General features: G+C 35.2%; 1 protein-coding gene across 5 annotated transcripts; it reads right to left on the reverse strand.

The window, feature by feature from the left end:
* Positions 1-3,441: 3,441 nt before the first annotated feature.
* LOC127844488 (cytochrome b-245 light chain-like) lies at positions 3,442-18,964 on the reverse strand. 5 transcript variants are annotated; one of them, XR_008032759.1, is made up of 8 exons: positions 18,825-18,956; positions 18,270-18,339; positions 14,993-15,067; positions 13,717-13,800; positions 13,044-13,125; positions 12,266-12,376; positions 10,605-11,639; positions 3,442-4,265 (listed from the first exon to the last, which is right to left on the reverse strand). XR_008032759.1 is itself a non-coding variant. In XM_052374756.1 (7 exons), exons 2-7 carry the CDS (start codon positions 18,389-18,391, stop codon positions 11,490-11,492), a joined length of 624 nt encoding a protein of 207 aa, XP_052230716.1. In that variant the 5' UTR covers positions 18,392-18,440; positions 18,825-18,964; the 3' UTR covers positions 11,479-11,489. The 5 variants fall into 5 exon arrangements, 3 of the variants coding, with proteins under 3 accessions (XP_052230716.1, XP_052230715.1, XP_052230717.1); XR_008032758.1 differs by having other exon boundaries at positions 3,442-4,239; positions 10,421-11,639; XM_052374756.1 differs by lacking the exon at positions 3,442-4,265 and having other exon boundaries at positions 11,479-11,639; positions 18,270-18,440; positions 18,825-18,964.
* Positions 18,965-19,704: the final 740 nt, after the last annotated feature.

Consider the following 19,704-nt stretch of genomic DNA (forward strand, 5'->3'; position numbering starts at 1 on the left):
TAATCAGATGCGGGCCCTGATGAGTCGTGACTGAAGCTCTTACAACGGGACTAATGCCAATTATGCTCGTGGACGAGTCGACTTCACTGGAAAGGGCATGGGTTTAATGTACACTCATCGTGGTCGAGGTTATGATAACAGTTCGTCGCATTTTTTTTGTAGCATAAAAATGAGTATTTTAGTAGGCAATTATTTACGAATGTGTGCATTTTTTTTTACATTCGTGTTTACCTTTATTTTAATAATAAGTTAATAACATAAACCGGTGCTTGACACGCATAGCTATACTTGTACAACAATCGAAATTGTATTGTCATAGTTCATTCAGTGCTTTAACAAAACAAACTTTACCCAAGCCACAAAGCTGTGAGAATTGCACGTCGAGGCCAGCTTGTAGATCCAGGCCTTTATCGAGAGTTAACGAAAATCTGCAGCGACTGTGACGAGAATACGGATATGTTCAGTCATTAATGGTGCCAACGATGTACATGTATTTTAGCCGGGCTCTGTGGAAAAGGGGTTTCATGCATGTGCGTAGTGTCGTCCCAGATAAGCATGTGCAGTCCGCACAGGCTAATCAGGGACGACACTTTCCGCTGTAATATTTTCCGTTTCATGAAAGTCTCTTCTTAGCTAAAATCAAGGTGGAAAGTTTCGTCCCTGATTGGTCTGTGCGGATTGCACAGGATAATCTGGGACGACACTTTACGCACATGCATTAAACACCCTTTTCACAGAGCGCAGATCATTTCATTTTTTTTAAAGGAATGGCTACGTCTAAGTACACCAGGTTCTGAATGGCATTAGAGCAGTCTGTAGGATCCATCAATGTGATTCGAAACCTAAAACGTATGCCGGTCTGTATCAAAGGCCAGGAATCTTCTGCCCTATCCAGGAGATGCTTTAAATGAACGGGTTCCAAGCGTTGCTTGTGCAACCTTTCGCAACACCGGAAGCTGATGGGGATGTATTGATCAGAAAACTAATCCCACATTCAGATTGCAGTGTGTATTGCTTAATGAGACCTGATAATTGAACAATCCTGTATTGCATTTAACTGGCATGATATCATTTTATAGTAAAGTTACAAATGAACGAAAATACGTGCATGTGTGCTTTTAACCTGTATAGACACGTGGTCAAGCGAACCCAATACAAAAATAGATCTATAATAAATTAAAATACCTATTGAGTATGCTTATACCAATTACCGGTACATATATATTGATCGCTTGTGCACATGTAAATAAGAATAAAGTTATCCACACCAAACTGGATAGGACAATTAACACTAAAATAGAAAATCAATCACAAAAATAGACATGCAGATGAACACAAAACTGCTCTCACGAACGGACACAAATCCCGACATGCATACCAACAGACACCTTGTCACATGCAGATAAATACAAAACCGAACTTGCAGCAGAACATCTCGGTGAATACAAAACGTTACTCACATATGAACCAAAACGTTGGACACTAATTTGACCTCGATCATATTGGACATCGCGGACGCAAAAAAAAATCGACACGCTCATGAACACATAACAGGACACGCAGATGAAATCATAAATTATATCATAGACATACACACCAAAGGTAAAAAGAAAAAAAACTGCACACTCTCGTGGATACAAACTGGACATACAGTTGAAAATAAAAGAAAAAACGAGGTACAATACAAAATTGGACACCAGACTGAATGCAAAAGCTGTAACACAATTTGACATATGGATGGACCCATGTGCGTTTGATCAGCACAACATTAGAAACGTCAGGTGAATCATAACTGGACACGCGGACGACAGAAAACTGGTTACAGAGATGGCCACTTACGTGGTCTGAAATATTTTCTCACAAATATCCCTGTGGCAATGGCAAAAGTCCTCCCAGCGTTTTAGCGAAGTAGTCCTATAAATCTATACGCTGGACGATGACTGATCCAAATAAAAGAAATTGAGCTTACGAGTCTTCACCTTTTGAAATTGTCTGCGTTAATTCTTTAAATGTTGAGGCATGCTTGTTTCTGACCATGCAGTTGTCATGCGCATATGTAAAGGTTAGAAGATTTGACCTGATTGTGCTTATCTTAATTTAAAGGACCAATAGCCGATAAACCCGTAGGTTCGTTTGAACAATTTATTGTTTTATAGAAATGAAGTTATAAAGCCTTGTGTAAAAAATAACGAAACAGAATACATGTACACAAAACAATATTTGGAAAAAAATGGCAAAATAATACCGGTGAGTTTGAAAAATGAAATCTAAAAAAATAGATCAAACTCACATTAAAGTAATGCCCTGTAAAGCCCTTTTTGCTGCCATACAGTCTCTTTACATAATTAAATGACGCAGCTGTAAAATGCGCAACGAAATCGCGCTAAACACACCATTTAAAAAATAAGTCCCGGTATTAAACATACATTTGTCATGGCATTTTTAAACATCTTACGCTTTTTCTTCCAAAAACTCGAAACAAAACTCAATTATGTCTACGTCAAGGACATAATTCTTTAATTCAAACAAACGGCATAGCATGTTTGTCGCATTTCGATGCGTACATTTGTCATCGTAGACTAGGGATTTCAATGATCATTTACAGATAGCAGATAAACCGAGTTAGGGATGTGTCATGCAGTGACTATTTACGTTAAACTCTTATCTGGAACTCAGGCTCTACTTAATTGAGCTTCATTTATTTAATAAATGTCCTTAGTATTTTCCCCAGGGGCTTTTTTAATATGTGCACTACGTAGAAAACAGAGCATTGTTAACGTCTGATTTTTTAGACAAATGGATAACAAACTCTGCGCTATTGTTCATTTCATCCCTTTGCTAATACCGGTACACTTTTATGTTTTACATTTCGAAAATCTATCGATAAACATTTATATTTGTGTTAGTGTAATACAGAAGGTTTCTAAGACTTTTGGAAAATCCTATTATTCATAACACACGTGGATTGTACATTATTTATCCCGGCAGAACTGCAACCAAGTTGAGAAGTGGTTACAAGCGCGCAGCTGCATAGCTGTCTTGCCTATGTTCTGTACATCAACATTGTGCAACAACCAACCTTTATAACAACTGTGTTGTTTCGTACACAGAAGGTAGTTACCATTACCTATAGGTTTTGTTTTAGGATATGCGTGTGTGTTGAACGGAAAGGTTTCGGATTCGATTTAACACCATGGAGTTTAAGTTAGTTAGCTCAATGTCACGTAATAATACATGCATTTTGTTTTAGTATTCACCGAAAGCCGTTGAAGGAGTGTTTAATTCCGGATCTCGCCCATTTCGATCACAAGATTTACGGAAATGCACATGATATGCTAGTTTGGTCTAGATGGGAAAAACGAAAACCGGTAATGCATATACATATACTACGCCCATGGCTTTCGGTGGCGTTTCAATAAGCGACAAACAACAACAAACACGTCAAAATATGCAAATAATTATGATTTAAGAAATTATAAAATATAACTGCAGTAATATGCAAAAGTAGCATGTGGCATAAATATGGTGTGTTGCCAGCAACGAATAAAATATACAAAGTGTGACAGATTACACTCAATTATATATAAAATAATAATGTGATTTATAATATTGCACATACAAAGACATCAAAGGACGATATTAACAATACCTTTTCCAGTTGTATTTAAAGCATTTACAGAACTATATATAATTTATATACAATGAGAATACATTCATATATGAATGATATACATTTTTTATCAATAAATATAGTTTTTAAGATGCACATTAATTTTCCTCTTTTATATACAAGACAAATGCTCAAAATAACAATTCATACATAAACGATACTTGTACACTTATTCATTGAGAATAAAACTTTTTCGCAAATAAAACCAGGGACTAAACAAACATATAGTATATATGTTTGCATAGGTCCCTGTTAAAATGCATGACAAAGGTAATTCCACATCTATTTACAGATAGTTGAAAACAATATTGTTACACCGCATCTTGCAAACATGGATGAATAAATCTAAAATGTAACATTAATAATGAGATCATGTGAAAAACAGAAGATGCTTTGTGATAACAACAAAGTAGAACAAACAATCAAATTAGTTGAATTGATATTCCCTGCAAAATAAATTTAGTTTATGGACGGGTGCAAATACCTTGATAAATGATATCACATAATCCTAAAACAATAAATGTGTTTGTCAGAAACACAATGCCCCCTAATGCGCCGCTTTTTTTTACCTTTGACCTTGAAGGATGACCTTGACCTTTTACCCCTCAAAATGTGCAGCTCAATGAGATACACATGCATGCCAAATATGAAGTAGCTATGTTCAATATTTAAAAAAGTTATTGCAAAACTATACTGTACAGTAAAGTTTTGGGACATAATTTTTTTTACCTTTGACCTTGAAGGATGGCCTTGACCTTTCACCACTCAAAATGTGCAGCTCCATGAGATACACATGCATGCCAAATATCAAAGCGCTATGTTCAATATTTCAAAAGTTATTGCAAAACTTTACTGTACAATAAAGTTTTGGGACAGAATGACAGACAGAAAGAAAGACAGATAGGCAAAAAACAATATACCCTCGATCTATCGATCCGGGGGCATAAAAAGTGTAGAGTACAGTAATTGTTTGTATGCATTGAAATTCTCCTAATTAATATCCATACACCCATCAAGTTTCATTTATATTTTGTTCTGTGTCTTTTACACTCCTTGTCAGTAAATAATACATGTGGAATGACATAATAAATAGCTGGGTGCTTCAGTATTTTAGTCATTATTTGATTAATAATAATACTTCTGCTTACAGATTAACAATCTATAAACCTGCATTAGCAGACAGTCAAATATGTAATGTGCTTAAGAAAACTGATGACTAAAATATAGTTTTATTTTGCATATTAAATAATGTGAATTCTGATAGCCCCCCCCCCCTACCAAAATGTTACAGATTTAAAAAAAATGGTTCTGACCCAAAACCAATTGTTGACCCATGGAACCATACTATACTCTTAACAAAAAGCAAAAAAATGACAGATGGGAGGACGATGCAATTCCTATATGCATCCATTCTAAGACATAAAAAAGATGTTAAGATTAAAAAAAATATGCTTTAGATGTAGAAATTTGGTAAAATAAAACATTTAAAATATAATTGCAACATTTACTGAGCATAACTTGCCAATGTTTTTTTGAACTGGCCTAAACACTGCAAATGGTAAACCCATAAAGGCCTTAACAAACATTCATCAACTTGTATAATAATCTCAGCTAAAAATCATTCCACCAAGTAACTCTTTAAGTTCCTACATCGTGTATAACATCGGCTGAGGCCCCTTTTGGTCGCGGTGGGGGCCTTACTGGGCGTGCCCCTGCCCTACTGGCCCCTGCTCCCTCCTCGGCTATCTCCATAGTAACACCCTCTAATGACCTTTCTTCAATGTCGTTCTGAAACAGAGATAATCACATACTTATCATTTCAATGCACCGGTCCCTATGACTACCAGAACACATTAAGAGTCAATTTATGTATCAATCTTAAGCCTTCAACCAATCAATATCAATGCCTTAAGTATAAATGTATCAAGCATTCCGATTGGTCAAAATTTGAAATTGAGAAGAAGTTTGAAATGAAGAATTTTTATTGCAGCACAGCTAGATGAGCTACTTTTATGACAGTATGAAGGAGTAAATGTAAACTTAAAATGTACCTGATCAAAACATTATGTATCTGCCAAATGTGTGCACATTTTTAGACGTTTTCAACCTACTTAGTACTCTCTGCTCTTCAAATTATAACAGTGCTTTGCATGTTTCAGGTGGAAAAAGAAACAAACACTGTTTAATTAATGAAAAAACTCTTTGTGAAATTGATTTCATGTACATTTTTGCGCATTCCAGTACATCTAGAGTACAACCATTAATGTTCTTGTCTGGAAGACTGATTTGAGTTTTGATGAGATTGTTCAGAGATACAGAATACAAGGTCAAGTATTTACTTTGAATGTTTGTTTTTGGCATGACAAAATAACCCGCTTATCAAGCCAAGTGATAGGGTTTTTATAAAATAACATTTACACAACGCTAATCTTAGTTATACTTGCTATGCATCTCACCTGGGCACTGGGTCGTGGCGGTGGTTTCTTTGGTGGCTGTATGGTGTTGACAGCTTTCTGGTCACTTGTGTAAATAAAAGAAAAAACGAGGTACAATACAAAATTGGACACCAGACTGAATGCAAAAGCTGTAACACAATTTGACATATGGATGGACCCATGTGCGTTTGATCAGCACAACATTAGAAACGTCAGATGAATCATAACTGGACACGCGGACGAAAGAAAACTGGTTACAGAGATGGCCACTTACGTGGTCTGAAATATTTTCTCACAAATATCCCTGTGGCAATGGCAAAAGTCCTCCCAGCGTTTTAGCGAAGTAGTCCTATAAATCTATACGCTGGACGATGACTGATCCAAATAAAAGAAATTGAGCTTACGAGTCTTCACCTTTTGAAATTGTCTGCGTTAATTCTTTAAATGTTGAGGCATGCTTGTTTCTGACCATGCAGTTGTCATGCGCATATGTAAAGGTTAGAAGATTTGACCTGGTTGTGCTTATCTTAATTTAAAGGACCAATAGCCGATAAACCCGTAGGTTCGTTTGAACAATTTATTGTTTTATAGAAATGAAGTTATAAAGCCTTGTGTAAAAAAAAAATAACGAAACAGAATACATGTACACAATACAATATTTGGAAAAAAATGGCAAAATAATACCGATGAGTTTGAAAAATGAAATCTAAAAAAATAGATCAAACTCACATTAAAGTAATGCCCTGTAAAGCCCTTTTTGCTGCCATACAGTCTCTTTACATAATTAAATGACGCAGCTGTAAAATGCGCAACGAAATCGCGCTAAACACACCATTTAAAAAATAAGTCCCGGTATTAAACAGACATTTGTCATGGCATTTTTAAACATCTTACGCTTTTTCTTCCAAAAACTCGAAACAAAAATCAATTATGTCTACGTCAAGGACATACTTCTTTATTTCAAACAAACGGCATAGCATGTTTGTCGCATTTCGATGCGTACATTTGTCATCGTAGACTAGGGATTTCAATGATCATTTACAGATAGCAGATAAACCGAGTTAGGGATGTGTCATGCAGTGACTATTTACGTTAAACTCTTATCTGGAACTCAGGCTCTACTTAATTGAGCTCCATTTATTTAATAAATGTCCTTAGTATTTTCCCCAGGGGCTTTTTTAATACGTGCACTACGTAGAAAACAGAGCATTGTTAACGTCTGATTTTTTAGACAAATGGATAACAAACTCTGCGCTATTGTTCATTTCATGCCTTTGCTAATACCGGTACACTTTTATGTTTTACATTTCGAAAATCTATCGATAAACATTTATATTTGTGTTAGTGTAATACAGAAGGTTTCTAAGACTTTTGGAAAATCCTATTATTCATAACACACGTGGATTGTACATTATTTATCCCGGCTGAACTGCAACCAAGTTGAGAAGTGGTTACGAGCGCGCAGCTGCATAGCTGTCTTGCCTATGTTCTGTACATCAACATTGTCCAACAACCAACCTTTATAACAACTGTGTTGTTTCGTACACAGAAGGTAGTTACCATTACGTATAGGTTTTGTTTTAGGATATGCGTGTGTGTTGAACGGAAAGGTTTCGGATTCGATTTAACACCACGGAGTTTAAGCTAGTTAGCTCAATGTCACGTAATAATACATGCATTTTGTTTAAGTATTCACCGAAAGCCGTTGAAGGAGTGTTTAATTTCGGATCTCGCCCATTTCGATCACAAGATTTACGGAAATGCACATGATATGCTAGTTTGGTCTAGATGGGAAAAACGAATACCGGTAATGCATATACATATACTACGCCCATGGCTTTCGGTGGCGTTTCAATAAGCGACAAACAACAACAAACACGTCAAAATATGCAAATATTTATGAATTAAGAAATTATAAAATATAACTGCAGTAATATGCAAAAGTAGCATGTGGCATAAATATGGTGTGTTGCAAGCAACGAATAAAATATACAAAGTGTGACAGATTACACTCAATTATATATAAAATAATAATGTGATCTATAATATTGCACATACAAAGACATCAAAGGACGATATTAACAATACCTTTTCCAGTTGTATTTAAAGCATTTACAGAACTATATATAATTTATATACAATGAGAAAACATTCATATATGAATGATATACATTTTTTATCAATAAATATAGTTTTTAAGATGCACATTAATTTTCCTATTTTATATACAAGACAAATGCTCAAAACAAGAGCACCGCCTTGCGGGTGCAGACCGCTCATCTATTTTCTTTTTAAAGGTGAAGGGACTCTCATTTTCAATCACAAAGGAGGGAGGGGTGGAGTGAAGAGCGGTGCATTGTGTGGGGGTGTGGACATTTATTACATTTTCTTCCAAAAATGCGAAAAAAAGGAAAAAAAAATCAGGGGGTGTGGGGGGGGATTCTTGGGTGCGATGGTTGGACGGTATTTCAAACATAAAATAATAAAAATAAATATTTGTGTTTTTTAACCGTTTCAAAAAAAAATGGGGGGGTGAGGTGGGGGGGGGTATAGTGTGAGGGTGTGGTGGTAATTTGTGAGATGATCTTCAAAAAAAAAAAAAAAATAGGGGGGGGGATTCGGGTGGGGGGAGGGGGGGGTGGGGGGGGGATTCTTGGGTGTGATGGTTGGACGGTATTTCAAACATAAAATAATCAAAATAAATAGTTTTGTTTTTTAACCGTTTAAAAAAAAAATTGGGGAGGGGGTGGGGTGGGTGGGGGTATAGTGTGAGGGTGTGGTGGTCATTTGTGAGATGATCTTAAAAAAAAAAAAAAAATAGGGGGGGGGGGGGGGTTGGGGGGGGGGGGCACGGGCGATGGTTTGGGTGGAGTCTATTGTGGTATGTCAGGTAAGAGTAGTTTTGTCAAAGTATCAATCAAATCTAATCATAAATAAAGAAGTTATGGCAATTTTAGAGAAATTTAATAATTTGACCTTGAGAGTCAAGGTCATTCAAAGGTCAAGGTAAAATTCAACTTGCCAGGTACAGTAACATCATGATAGCATGAAAGTATTTGAAGTTTGAAAGCAATAGCCTTGATACTTAAGAAGTAAAGTGGATCGAAACACAAAATTTAACCATATATTCAAAGTTACTAAGTCAAAAAAGGGCCATAATTCCGTAAAAATGACATCCAGAGTTATGCAACTTGTCCTTTTACTGTACCCTTATGATAGTTTGCGAGTGTTCCAAGTATGATAGCAATATCTATGATACTTTAGGGGTAAAGTGGACCAAAACACAAAACTTAACCAAACTTTCAATTTTCTAAGTATAAAGGGCCCATAATTCCGTCCAAATGCCAGTCAGAGTTACATAACTTTGCCTGCACAGTCCCCTTACGGTAGTTAGTAAGTGTTGCATTGATACTTAAGGAATAAAATGGACCTTAACACAAAACTTAACAAAAATTTTCAATTTTCTAAGTATAAAAAGGGCACATAATTCTGTCAAAATGCACGCCAGAGTAATCTAACTTTGCGTGCCCAGTCCCCTCATGATAGTAAGTAAGTGTACCAAGTTTGAATGCAATAGCATTGATACTTTCTGAAAAAAGTGGACCTAAACGCAAAACTTAACCAAAATTTTCAATTTTCTAAGTATAAAAAGGGCACATAATTCAGTCAAAATGCACGCCAGAGTTATCTAACTTTGCCTGCCCAGTCCCCTCATGATAGTAAGTAAGTGTACCAAGTTTGAATGCAATAGCATTGATACTTTCTGAGAAAAGTGAACCTAAACGCAAAACTTAACCGGACGCCGACGCCGACGCAGACGCCGACGCCAAGGTGATGACAATAGCTCATAATTTTTTTTCAAAAAATAGATGAGCTAATAACAATTCATACATAAACGATACTTGTACACTTATTCATTGAAAAAAAACTTTTTCGCAAATAAAACCAGGGACTAAACAAACATAATTATAGTATATATGTTTGCATAGGTCCCTGTTAAAATGCATGACAAAGGTAATTCCACATCTATTTACAGATAGTTGAAAACAATATTGTTACACCGCATCTTGCAAACATGGATGAATAAATCTAAAATGTAACATTAATAATGAGATCATGTGAAAAACAGTAGATGCTTTGTGATAACAACAAAGTAGAACAAACAATCAAATTTGTTGATTTGATATTCCCTGCAAAATAAATTTAGTTTATGGATGGGTGCAAATACCTTGATAAATGATATCACATAATCCTAAAACAAGAAATGTGTTTGTCAGAAACACAATGCCCCCTAATGCGCCGCTTTTTTTTTTACCTTTGACCTTGAAGGATGACCTTGACCTTTCACCACTCAAAATGTGCAGCTTCATGAGATACACATGCATGCCAAATATGAAGTAGCTATGTTCAATATTTCAAAAGTTATTGCAAAACTTTACTGTACAGTAAAGTTTTGGGACATAATTTTTTGACCTTTGACCTTGAAGGATGGCCTTGACCTTTCACCACTCAAAATGTGCAGCTCCATGAGATACACATGCATGCCAAATATCAAGTTGCTATGTTCAATATTTCAAAAGTTATTGCAAAACTTTACTGTACAGTAAAGTTTTGGGACAGAATGACAGACAGAAAGAAAGACAGACAGATAGGCCAAAAACAATACACCCTCGATCTATCGATCCGGGGGCATAAAAAGTGTAGAGTACAGTAATTGTTTGTATGCATTGAAATTCTCCTAATTGATATCCATACACCCATCAAGTTTCATTTATATTTTGTTCTGTGTCTTTTACACTCCTTGTCAGTAAATTATACATTTGGAATGACATAATAAATAGCTGGGTGCTTCAGTATTTTAGTCATTATTTGATTAATAATAATACTTCTGCTTACAGATTAACAATCTATAAACCTGCATTAGCAGACAGTCAAATATGTAATGTGCTTAAGAAAACTGATGACTAAAATATAGTTTTATTTTGCATATTAAATAATGTGAATTCTGATAGCCCCCCCCCCTACCAAAATGTTACAGATTTAAAAAAAATGGTTCTGACCCAAAACCAATTGTTGACCCATGGAACCATACTATACTCTTAACAAAAAGCAGAAAAAAAAGACAGATGGGAGGACGATGCAATCCCTATATGCATCCATTCTGGGACATAAAAAAAGATGTAAAAATTAAAATATGCTTTGGATGTAGAAATTTGGTAAAATAAAACATTTAAAATATAATTGCAACATTTACTGAGCATAACTTGCCAATGTTTTTATGAACTGGCCTAAAGACTGCAAATGTTAAACCCATAAAGGCCTTAACAAACATACATCAACTTGTATAATAATCTCAGCTACAAATCATTCCACCAAGTAACTCTTTAAGTTCCTACATCGTGTATAACATCGGCTGAAGCCCCTTTTGGTCGCGGTGGGGGCCTTACTGGGCGTGCCCCTGCCCTACTGGCCCCTGCCCCCTCCTCCGCTATCTCCATAGTAACGCCCTCTAATGACCTTTCTTCAATGTTGTTCTGTAACAGAGATAATCACATATTTATGATTTCAATGCACCGGTCCCTATGACTACCAGAACACTTTAAGAGTCAATTTATGTATAAATGTATCAAGCATTCCCATTGGTCAATATTTGAAATTGAGAAGTTTGAGATGAAGAATTTTTATTGCTGCACAGCTAGATGAGCTACTTTTATGACAGTATGTAGGAGTAAATGTAAACTTCCAATGTACCTGATCCAAACATTATGTATCTGCCAAATGTGTGCACATTTGTATACGTTTTCAACCTACTTAGTACTCTCTGCTCTTCAAATTATAACTAACAGTGCTTTGCAATTTTCAGGTGAAAAAAGAAACAAACACTGTGTAATTAATGAAAAAACTCTTTGTGAAATTGATTTCATGTACATTTTTGCGCATACCAGTAAATCTAGAGTACAACCATTAATGTTCTTGTCTGGAAGACGGATTTGAGTTTTGATGAGATTGTACAGAGATACAGAATACAAGGTCAAGTATTTACTTTGAATCTTAGTTTTTGGCATGACAAAATAACCCGCTTATCAAGCCAAGTGATAGGGTTTTTATAAAATAACATTTACACAACACTAATCTTAGTTATACTTGCTATGCATCTCACCTGGGCACTGGGTCGTGGCGGTGGTTTCTTTGGTGGCTGTATGGTGTTGACAGCTTTCTGGTCACTTGTGTCTTGTCCAGATGCCATCCATTCCTCCCCCTTGATTGCAGCCTGTGATCAAAACATACTGGAATTTGTGGGAAGGTTTAGAAAGGCTTCAATGTCTCATGCTCACCAAACTTCATCCTTATAGTCTATGAATTTCATACTATTAGTATTTGCTCATGTATAGTGTCAAAAGATGAAAATGGTTTTTAAAAATTGCAAAAATAAAGTTGGTTTCCCACTTCAACAATGTTTTTTAGTTAATTACATTTTGTATGAGGTTATATAAAAATATATAGTGTTCTACAAAAACCAATTGTATAAAAATGTGCTAAAAAGTGATTACTGGTATATAAAGCAAAATTTTATGCAATGGGTTGTAATGCCCTTGATTCGCGTAAATAGGGAGTAGGACTTAGACTTTATCATCACATATACAACATATATTTATGTGATACAAGAAGATCACAGAAGCCTTATATTTCATGCATGTGAGTCTACTTATGTACTATAAGAACTCAACTGTGTTGTATTTCATCAGTTTAGATTAAAGGTAAATTATGCAAAATAGCATTGAATGTGGCTTTAATTTAGAATTTAATTTAGAAAATTGTATTTGAGACCACTGAACCACTGAAAGGCGAACCATTGTCTTTGTATACAACATGCACAAATAATAATGACTAAGGATGACCATGAATAGATTTTTATGTAATTAAAGGTTGTAACCTACAATGAAGTATATTGCTCCTGTAAGAATCATGCATATTCCTCCAAGCAAAGTGGCCAGAGTGAAACAGCAGGGCACACACAGTCTGAAATTAGAGGAAATATCAGTAAATATCTCAATTTCAAATCAAATTTTCAGTAGCTAATATTCATTGAAGTTGTATTACATTATACGCATGTAAGAGTAAATGAAAAGTTACTGATACTGTTGTAAATAATTGTTTTATTATAAACTGTCTTTTACATATTTGTTCAGCAAACAATGCTTTCAAAATTACTAGTCAATATCACTCTGCTACACATGTATAAGGATAGGCAACAAACTATCAGTTGCTAGACAGATTTTGACCCCAAAACATTAGAGCAGGCAAACAGAATACAAACAAACTAACAAATAATGTGTGTACATAGTTGTTGAACATTTCTGCCAAATGCATTCAGCTAATTAAAGGCTGCCATCTTAAACTTTAAATTGTAATACAAAAAATTTCGTAAAATATAAACGCTTAACACATATGAATAGAAAAACAACATTTTGCTTTAAAAAACGGATGGACCATGCAGGTTCAATAACAAAATATTATTTTACATATTGTAGGTGCTGAAAAGCCGAAAAACATCTGGTAAATTTGTGATTGTTTTAACAATATTTTGTTGTAGGGAAGTAAAGTACTTACAACAGGTATACAAGAAATCTGAAGAAGTAGTTCCTGCCTAACACTCCTAGTTTGTTGACAAACTGAGCAAACGGACGCTGAAACCTAACAATATAATAACATATGATATGTATGCATGTCATACAGAAATTATGTCCATCAATTAAAAGAAAATGGAGAAAAGAAAAACAAAAGCTGACCCAAGACAGATTTTACAGATTCTATCGCTTTGATACATTTTAGTATGATGTACTTTTTCTGTAAATCGTCTACTATAATGACCACAAAGGAATATTTAATGTTGAAAATCCGTTATATACAGGTAGTATAGTAAAGGATAAGCATTATTAATATACAAAAAAATAGTAAACAAGAGATGTGTTTGTAAGAAACACAATACTCCCTAATGCGCCACTTTTTTTTAACCTTTGACCTTGAAGGATGACCTTGACCTTTCACCACTCAAAATGTGCAGGTCCATGAGATACACATGCATGCCAAATATCAAGTTGCTATCTTCAATATTGCAAAAGTTATGACCAAACTTTAAGCAAGGTTCAAGGTTTGGGACAGAATGACAGACAGATAGACAGACAGACAGGCCAAAAACAATATACACCCGATCATTCGATCCGGGGGTAAAAAAAAACTTACCATGCCAAGAAATAAGATTTTTTAAGTTATACAAATTATTATTATCAAATAAATTAATTAAGCTGAATGTATTTAATTTTGAAAGCAAGGTCAAAATATAACTGTTACGATACCTACAGGAAAAATTAGAGCATAGTACCTAACTGGACCCAAATGCAATCCCAACAAAGGTCAGCTTGTAAGCTACCTACACACAAATCCCTCGCTTAAACAGCATGTATCATTGCTAAACACAAAGTTTCAGCACTTGTCTTTTACCCAATTGACCCCAGATGCAATCCCATACTAAGTATACAAGTGATGTCAACTAGAGATAGTTGTTGCCTGGAAATGTTGGTCCAGGTCAGGTGATGTGTGTATTGAAAATGCTAATAAATTACATCAAAGCAAGTATCGAAGCTTTTTAACATGCCTTATTGATAAAAAACACGTTATTTGGGGTTAGTTGAGATCCAAAAGAAGGTCGTTTCAAGATGAACATTAAGTAAAGTGATGTTGGTGCCTTGAGGGATAGATAACATGCATGCAAGTATGAAAGCTTTTAAATAATATGAAAACCTTATATTTATAAATGAATACCATTCCTGAACTCAATAGTGACACTATTTCAGCATTGTACTTGTAAGTTGTTACTAAGGCGTACCTTCGTTCCACAGTGCTTCCTTTCTTCCTCTTACTGCGTGGCCATTCCAGAGCAGCTATTAAAAGGCTAATGATTCTTAAGAACTAGTTAAAGTATTTATATAATAAATCACATGTACTAATATTTTATCTGGTTGGTATATTTTTTATACAATTAAATTTATTAATGGACATTGCCTTACTGTGATCAATAAATACATCACAATGGTTGTTTAATATTACTGGATTTGCAATTCAAACCAAGAAAAGCGAAAACTTTAATTCCAAGCCACGCAACAGCGTTATAAACGGACAGCGTTACGAGTTTTGAGCTTATTTATTTAAGGGGGCTATAAAAACAGGTATAGTAGCCTATAATATAGGTCATGTGTATTGTCATGCTGTGTTGTCATCCGCAAATACATGCATATAAACCGAATTGAACGATAACAGTATACATACCGCATTTCTAATGTGCACATTTATCCGATAATCCAATATAATTACAAAATCACTGACGAAAAAAATAATGTTAAACATTTATGACAAGAAATATGTTTACGAATTTCATAAACAAATTCATATGCCTACGCCATTTTTCAGAAAAAATAGTACAGTGCATTATGGGACACAGCTTTCATTGGACGAGCGAATTTAAATTTAGATTGAATGCAATACGATACATGTACACAGAAATGTTTTATTGCATCATACACAGCATGTAAAAAACATGCTTTCCGTGGACTTTCTGATAACGGCAAAAGTTTAAGTGCATCTCTGTAACTATTACACTGCGTTAGCATGTAATACATCAAATAAATCGCCAGGATTTTTTAATTTATTTTTCGTATACGTACTGAAACATTAAACATACACAAAGATCTTTTTATTTATCAAGCATGTAAAGCATATAATAAACTATAACACACTTACACAGCCATAGTTTATACAATGAAATACAATACACGATAAATACAAAACATAAACAGGTAATCGTTTTAAATAACTTTAATTTGATAATTATTCCGCTTGCACTTGCCTTATTGAAATTAGCGCACGGAACTGCTCTGATAGGGAATACATGTAATAAACACGGACTCGCGAGTTTTCACACCTTTATTGACATTACACAACAGATTAACACCAATTAGCTGTCGATTGTCGTATAACCTCTAATCGATTAAAATCAGTTAAACGGACGGATAAAGCAATCAAGCTGTGATCGCTGGCTTCTTTGAATTTTCTGAAAATACATGAAGTTGCATAATATGGACTTGAATCAGAAATGGAAGGTTGGAGAAAAAATGGGATCCAAGCACCCCCCGCGTTTTATTGGACACAGCGTTATAACGGACCGCACTATATTGGAGTTACAGTGTATCTTTAGCACCCTTCCATATTTTGTTCTGAAAATTCTTTTTTTAATTACATGTTGGGACACACTACCAGTTTAAATTGAATTTAGACAAATTTTGTGCTTGTTAAGAAAAAGCATTCGGTTTATGTAACGCATATACACCACAAACACATACCATAATTATTCAGCTCAAAATCGGTACACTTCTTAATATAACATCTACGGAGATTTAAATATGTCACCGTTGTGTTGGAACACCGACAAACGAAGTTCAATTATCTCAGGTAATACATGATTAACCAGTCTTCGAAATTAGCACACGCCCGATCGCCGTGGCGAGTAAAATTACTGACGGGCACATACAAAAATTCATGTTTGTGGCCCGCCAGGCATGTAAATTATTGAAGCCAATTGACAGTTTATAAAAAAACAAGGGACAAAATTGTCACAAAACCAGGTTTTCATTGTGAAAAAAAAATCTGATAAAGGGAGAAAACTCAAACTGAACTTTTGAAATGACCAAAAAAAATTAACCCCCTTTGTAAGTTTTTTTTTTTAAATCTATTTTAAGTCGTGGCGACCTTGACATTGGAGATATTGACGTGATTCTTTCGTGGGACACACCGTCCCATGATGGTGAACAAATGTGCCAAATGATTTTAAAATCTCACAATGAATGACATAGTTATGGCCAGGACAAGCTCATTTATGGCCATTTTTGACCTTTGAACTCAAAGTGTGACCTTGACCTTGGAGATATCGACGTAATTATTTCGCGCGACACACCGTCCAATGATGGTGAACAAATGTGCCAAATGATTTTAAAATCTGACGATGAACGACATAGTTATGGCTCGGACAAGCTCATTTATGGCCATTTTTGACCTTTGAACTCAAAGTGTGACCTTGACCTTGGAGATATCGACGTAATTATTTCGCGCGACACACCGTCCAATGATGGTGAACAAATGTGCCAAATGATTTTAAAATCTGACAATGAACGACATAGTTATGGCCCGGACAAGCTTATTCCGCCAGCCCACCAGCCCGCCCGCCAGCCAGCCAGCCCGCCCGCATTCGCCAATCTAATAACCAGTTTTTTCCTTCGGAAAACCTGGTTAAAAATCGTAAGCGGTTCTTGATATTTGCAGATCTATTTTTCAATTTTGCGAACAAATACCTTGCCGTAAGTTGTAAAACAATGAAATCCGATTGATTTAACAACACGCACCTGCTTGCACACGTCATCGTTATTGTTTTTGACCGATGCAGTTCGGTCACATTCGGTTCTTATCGACGGTTTCTCTAGACATTAATCGAGAAGATGCTTTTTGAATCGATCATTTCAATCAAGTAATACGCTTCCGTTTTGTCAATGTAAACAAATGTCATTGTCGACATAGAGGCTATGCAGTATCATAGGTATGTTGATGGGGCTAAGCCCGATAAAGCACTTCCAAAATAGAAAATTGACAATGATTTAGAGAAAAAGGAAGCCAAGAAATGGTACGAGGACACCAGAGAACGCTCTTTTCAAGAGCACTGGTGTAACGATCGACCGTCTTAATTCTAGTGACTGATTAGATGTAATTGTATTCACTACTATTGAAACAAATGTTCTGCTTTACTATGTGTAGCATGTTAGTGTTAAAATGTTGTGATTTGTTATAATTTTGGTTAAAAAAGTTTGGGCATGTAAAAATATGTTGGGCATGTAAAAATTCTTAAGTAACTGGCCCGACTGGCATGTAACTTTTCAAAGCTAATTTCGAAGACTGATTAACACAAAAGGCTTACAACATTTTTTAAACAACTGTCATTCAACATTGATGTTACATTATTTTTTTTTAATTCATTAACCTTAACATTCAAGTTCACTGAATAAATTTAAATAACAGCTTTATTTTGTATTGAATCTTGGTTACATTATAAAATAGGATACGCTCCATAAATTCCAATCTGCCAGTACTTGAACATTCCTGCTATAGAGATGGCACTTCCAGCCAGAAGCACTGAAGTGAACAATAGAGACAACATTAATCTCTGTAAAAACAAGCGTTTCATTGAGCAATATATTTAACATTGGCCTTTATTTGCTGCAGTGTCAGGAAAACTGTGAATACAGTATTTAAATGTTCGGTCAGACATGTTAACAAGTTTCAACACTGAAACCACAGGTACTTGAAAACTTTGTTTGGTCCTTATATATATATATATATATATATATATATATATATATATATATATATATATATATATATATATATAACCCCAATTTTTTTTCAAGTACCTGTGACTGAAACATCCTACTAAACATTTAATATTATTGAATTTAAATTCTATAAGGCACTTCAACCATATCCCATGTTCATCTAAACAACTCACAATTATTAAGTTTTTAACATCGGTTTTTTTATTATCCGAAACACTTGTCCGAAATTCATCGCAGAGAGCCAAAGTTCGCAAACAGATTCTAAAGTTTTAAAGATTTAGTTACCACAGCTAGTTGTAACAGCCTGTTCATTTGCCCACATAGCCCATTCAATCTGACTCATTTTCAAATTATTTTTTAATAGAATTTCACTGTTGTTCAATTGTCCACAACAATAACATTTCCGTGTTTTAACACGGGTTACACGCCACTTACATTGCACATTCAAGCGAGATGTATGCACGAGACCGCACTGTGGGGACGTGAAATGCAAAACAAACCGACAACGACTATTGCTGTTTTTAGGCATATCTGTAGGCATATGGTATACATATACATATTTGGAAAAAAACAGCAATAGTCGTTGTCGGTTTGTTTTGCATTTTACGTTCCCACAGAACTATATTATGTAATCCTATACACCTTAATTTGTGTTATATCGGATAAAAAAAGGTATGGGGATAAATGTATTTAAAGTGGATTTGGGCTACCTACACAAGGGCGATATATCGTGTTAAATATATCGTACGTCGCCGCGACTGTCAAGAAAAATATCGTGCGTCGCCGCGACTGTTAAGAAAAATATCGTGCGTTGCCGCGACTCTGAAGAAAAATATCACTTATCGCTTCGTGTGTCTAGTGTCGCCCTTGATGAAAGAAGGGCGAGATTATAGATGGCGCTATCCGGATTCCGTATGAAATAGTTGAACTCCGCGCGTTTTTTTTTACTTGACGATATCGCTATATTTTTATATACCTATATATCTCTCCAAAACGACTGTCATAATTATTATTATCCCTTCATCGTCCATTTTTTTTTCATTGGAACTGAAACATGGCTTAACCCTAACATACATAGTTCAGAAATTTTCCCTCCAAACCATGAAATTCTAAGAAATGACAGAACAGATGGGTATGTTGGTGTCCTTCTTGGCCTGAAAAATGA

Source organism: Dreissena polymorpha, chromosome 9 (genome assembly GCF_020536995.1).
Source record: "Dreissena polymorpha isolate Duluth1 chromosome 9, UMN_Dpol_1.0, whole genome shotgun sequence".
Taxonomy (NCBI): Eukaryota; Metazoa; Mollusca; class Bivalvia; order Myida; family Dreissenidae; genus Dreissena; species Dreissena polymorpha.